At 35.7% G+C, this 5,318-nt stretch overlaps 1 protein-coding gene across 1 annotated transcript in view; it reads right to left on the minus strand.

The window, feature by feature from the left end:
- Positions 1-3,937, minus strand: part of HOXC10 (homeobox C10) — a 9,015-nt gene extending 5,078 nt beyond the window's left edge. Inside the window, exon 1 of the mRNA XM_077483804.1 lies at positions 3,046-3,937. Coding sequence (XP_077339930.1) covers positions 3,046-3,829 — 784 coding nt within the window. The 5' untranslated portion in view covers positions 3,830-3,937. The remainder of the gene's footprint in view (positions 1-3,045) is intronic.
- Between the last annotated feature and the right edge of the window lie 1,381 nt (positions 3,938-5,318).

Genomic DNA, 5,318 nt, shown 5'->3' on the forward strand with positions numbered 1-5,318 from the left:
AACCCAAAAGCATGAGTTGCCCTCTATGAATATGGTTACTGTGTAGTAGTTATACTTAGCTCACCGTGTGCATCTATATGTAGACTTAGCATGGAGTAGGATGCATGTTAACACGAATTCATTATTACAAGTACTTGCATATACCAAGAAGGCTTTAAAAGGCTATTTTTTGTTATATTTGTGTATGAGTACACAATTCCTTGCACATCCTGGTGCTTACTATCTGTATAGCTATTTATCGATCCATCTATTCAGCTACATATTTAGCTACATATCTTTCTATCATTACATATCAATTATTAATGGTAAGAATGTAGTAAGGTCATAAGTGTATTTGTGTGCCTGCCATCGCCTAGGTGTACTCTATCATATAAAATAATTCATGCTTGCTCAATGAAAAACACAAAAAAATATACAATACACAACAAGCATACAATGTACATAAACACTTCAATATCAGGGGCTGAATGTCTGTGTCGATCCTGTTATTTTATTAACTAGCGTTGATATGTCACTGTTGGCAAGTGTGTCATATGTGTATCTTTAATGAACTTGCATTGCATGTAGCTGTTTATAATATAGACACTTTTACATGCAAGTGCAAGCAAGCACTGTATATATATATATATACATATATATATACATATAAATATATATAATATCAAACACTATATATATATATATATATATATATATATATATATATATATATATATATATATATATACAGTGTTGCTTGCATGTAAAAGTGTGTGTAATATGAACAGCTACATGCAATGCAAGTTCATTAAGGACACACATATGACACACAGTAACACATCAACGCTAGTCTGCTGCACCATGTGAAAGCCATTATTCAAGGTGTCTATGCATATCATATCATTACGCAGATCATAACAAAAGTATTTTTCACACATAAGGTCAGCTGAAACACACTTCTGTTCACTTATCATTTAACATTTGCTATATTCGCTGCAATATTTTGCTAATTTCCTTTACATGCGTTTGAGTGGTATTTTCTGCAAAATAGTATACATGCGTTTTAGACAAGAAATTTGCCCTTTTTTAACTCTGGGAAGTAAACATTTAAACATTGTTAAACCACAAATGTATACAAACAAAGGAAGACATTGCAGGGCAAGATGCAGAAACAGGAAATGCACACCAGCAGCAAATAAAACGACCCAATAGTACAAAGCAGGATCACAGGAGCATAAGATCCACACACAAAAAGTCTCCAAAGCAGCAAAAAAAGTCAAACTCAGCTAAATGACATTTCAAGGCTTACATTGACAAAAAGACTAGGTTTATGTGTGGAGATCGGGGGCACATCTGGAAAAAGATGCAGGGATATTGCCTCGTATTTAATTCATTTGTTTTGGTAAACTTGACATTGGTTTTATAAATACAAAGTCCAGAAATAGGAAGCACATGATTAAAAAAATGTAAAACAAATTATCTTTAACCAAAAAAGAAATAAAAGGAAAACAAAAAGAAACACAATTTCCTGTACAAGTGACAAACACAAAAAAGTCCTTATTGCGCCTTTGTACAAACAGGTTTCAAAGCTTAGATCTCCCCCAGACATAAACATGGCTTGTAGTCTTACTACTGTGTTTACAACAGATATGGCTGCCTTCAATGTGCTGCAATACCAATTACTTTAGTGCAGCAATATAGCAATAAAAGCGGCAATCTGCGAAATACTTCTATGAAAAAAAGGGCTTCTATTGCCCCTAGAAGAGACAGAGCTGTATTTGAACATGCAACTGAAGGTTTGTCTTTAAGATAAATACAAAAAAAAGAATGACAAAAGTACTTCTTTCAGAGTAGTAGTTTCCTGAAAGGGCTTTTTAGTTCACCATAATCGGTGTGCTTATATTATTTTATATTTTTGTACAAAAATACAATTTTCATACATATAGTTTTGTTTAATATATATAAATATATATTTGCTATCACACTCACACGCACAGATGTGTGTGTGTGTGAATATTTACATATTTCTAAATGTATAATTGCTTATGTCTAGGTGTCTAGGTTCCTAAAACATCACCTGTGCATATATATATATATATATATATATATATATATATATATATATATATATATATCTGTCTATCTATATATAGATATAGCTATATCTATATATGTATATATCATATCACTTCAATGCATGCATATCAGTTAAACATTTTACTAGATATATATACTTCAATGCACACACATGCATGTCAGTTAAACATTTGACTATATATATAACATTTGCATGCACACACATGCATGTCACATACATAGAATGAAATGTGTGTATGTTACCTTTCTAAACATAAATATTTCTTGTTCATGCAGGGGCTTATAACAAACCACAAAACAACAACGACACAACAATCCTAACCACAAATAAAATACAACCATAAACATTATTTTGTTTCCAATAAAAATAAGACATAGCACAGCAAATGCAGCAAACAATAGTCATCAACATTTTATACATAAGGCGAATATAAAGAACTGTATTTATAATTTTCAGTTTTTGTTTTGCAAGTTTAGCATTAAGATTTTAGCTTACTAATGCAATTCAATGAAGAAAGAAAGAAAGAAAGAAAGAAAGAAAGAAAGAAAGAAAGAAAGAAAGAAAGAAAGAAAGAAAGAAAAAGAAAAAGAAAGAAAGAAAGAAAGAGAGAAAGAAAGAAGAAAGACATAGATAAGTAAAAATGTGAAGAGAAGATAGAGAATATAGCTAGATAGATAGATAGATAGATAGATAGACAGACATATATACAGACATATATAGATAGATAGATAGATAGATAGATAGATAGATAGATAGATAGATAGATAGATAAGTAGATAGATAGGCAGATAGACCTGATTCCCTGTCTGTTGCTATGCTAAAAGTTTGTCATTTGTGATCGTCACCTGTCTACCTTGGTGTCAGTGATTGCCGCCTGCTGCAGAGTTAAACATGCGGCAAAATGAGCAGAAAGTTTCGCCTGCCCTGGTGCGGCACCAGCACCGACAGAAGGGCAGAAGGTCCCTTACCTTTGGCTTCGTTGTCAGAGTTGTCAGTGCTGGTGTCAGTGTTCTTGGCAAGCTCCTTGTCTGCCTCGGGTGCTGCTAGCTTGGCAGCTGGGAGGCTCTTCTCTGTTTTGATCTCATTAGCAGTGGCATTGGTAGGGTTGGTGCTGAGGTTGGTGGCCAAGGTCTGGTTATCCGTCTTTGTGTTCTCGGGGAAGCCCACCTTGCCCCCAGCTGATTGCTGCTGTTGCTGCTCCAGAATCTCACTTCTTGGGTTCAGAGTCGTCCTGTTGTCAAAAGTTGCCTCAAAGTCGGCTGCATTGTGGTTCTTTTCCAATGAGTAGCCTTGGCTGGCTCGGTAGTAGCTGGGCACAGGAACCTCATGGTCACCGGATCGTGAGTCGGGCATCTGGTTGGGGTACAGAGCAGTCTCTGTGGCATTTTTTGCCCTTTTATCAGCACTGTACATACAGCATACATTTTCCTCCTTGACATTGGTAGGGAAAGAACAGGACGAGAGCTGCCTTGCAACAGGTTGCTCAATCCTGTAAGTATTTTTGGGGTCACACCAATTGTCCAGTTGAGATAGGTAAGATGGGTAAGAGTTGAGAGACAAGCTGGGGTTATTCACCTCGTCCCTTTTGGAAAGAGACGGGACAATGCCACAGTTTCTCATCATCCCACAGCTGAAATCGTTCCCAGACTGCATATACATCCCTTGGTTGGAGGAATAATTCTCTGCTCTGCAGCTACCGGCCAACGAGTCCATCAAAAACGAGTTAGGAGTCACATTGCTGGGACATGACATTTTCAGAGAGGGTTTTTAAAGAGGAATACTACAGCCAGAGGCTGACATCTTTTTTTTAGGGAAAAATATCAGCACCATAATTATCCACGCATTGGCCCCACCACGTGACTCCCAGGCCAATGAGGATTGAAAATGGCCTTGGTGATTCAGACGCAGGTGACGTCACAGGGGTCAAGTTGTCGGGAAAGAAGAAAATGAACGTGGAGCAAGAGCGCCATCTATCCGATTTTTGGAGGTATAGAACCGGAGGACCTTCAAGTTGAACAAAGGAGAATGCTTCGATTTGTTTACCAATGAGCCAACGCAAGTCCAGGGAGAAGAGGACATGGACAAGAGGTAACGTTCAAATTCAAGAAAATGGGTTCATCATAGCAAGCAAAATCCTTCAATGCATCTCACCCTTACATCAGACTAGAATTTGACTTTATTTTCCTGTCCAATAATGGCCAGAAAACACAGCAAAACCTCCCTCCAGTCAGGATTCACTGGTGTGCCGGCGATTACTTCCATTTTTCCTTAAACTGTACCTAAACCAAACCTTGACTAAGCTTCCGATTTCCATTTGTGTTTTTATTTTACATGTATGCAATTAAAACAACGAAAAAAGAAAGGAAAATTTGCTTCCAATACCATTTTATTTGTCAAAATAGACGAGCACATGCTAATGTAAGTCATAGGGACCCTCCCCTGACTTCATTATATTCTGTATGAAATTAGCATAAAAAGTAGACACAAGAAAAGTTATTTCTTCCAGCTATTCTTTCTCTATTTCCATGATTAAAAGTACATTTTGTTCATCAGTGTAATTATCTCACGATGACCATTGTTATGCATTGCCTAATGCTCATTTATTAGGACTAAGTTTATTAATTAGGCTATTGTTTCAGTTAATAATACACAAAATGCAAGCATAGCTGTGCAAATGTTCATTTCTACTGATTTTTTTTTCTTTTTTCTTTTTTACTATTTTTTTTTGTAAATTAATTGAAAAACATGTCTATTTATGTGTAATATAATTATATCCATGATATAGATTTTTTTTTTTTAAATAATACATAAGCATGAGTAATACAAAGTATGCAACAGTATGATAACTTATTAAGCTTTAAGATAAAAGAGGACTGCATTTTTATTTTCCTAAAGCACCTGAATTTCTGCATTTAAGCTACTATTCAACTATTTTTCCATTGTGCAACATGCATTTCTTTTTTAAGCCCCTCCATAAAGTCCTAAAACGCACGAATGTTTAAGGAATGCCTTTGTTCTTGAGTTCTAATAGTACAATTTGTATTTTCTTAGGCCAGAGCGAAAATGTTTGCAACTTAGGTATACATATGTATCCCAGAATAAAAAAATAACTACCTTGGGCTGTTTAGGTTTATTCTGCTGCTTACCTTGCCATGGTTGAAATTAGCAGCAAAGAAAGAACATACAAAAACAATTAGTGCTAGACTTCCCTCAATCTGTCTCAAGGACACTCAGCTCCATC

The sequence above is a fragment of the Lithobates pipiens genome, unplaced genomic scaffold (assembly GCF_037356315.1).
Source record: "Lithobates pipiens isolate NorthernLeopardFrog02 unplaced genomic scaffold, aLitPip1_a1.2 Scaffold_16, whole genome shotgun sequence".
NCBI classification, from domain to species: Eukaryota; Metazoa; Chordata; class Amphibia; order Anura; family Ranidae; genus Lithobates; species Lithobates pipiens.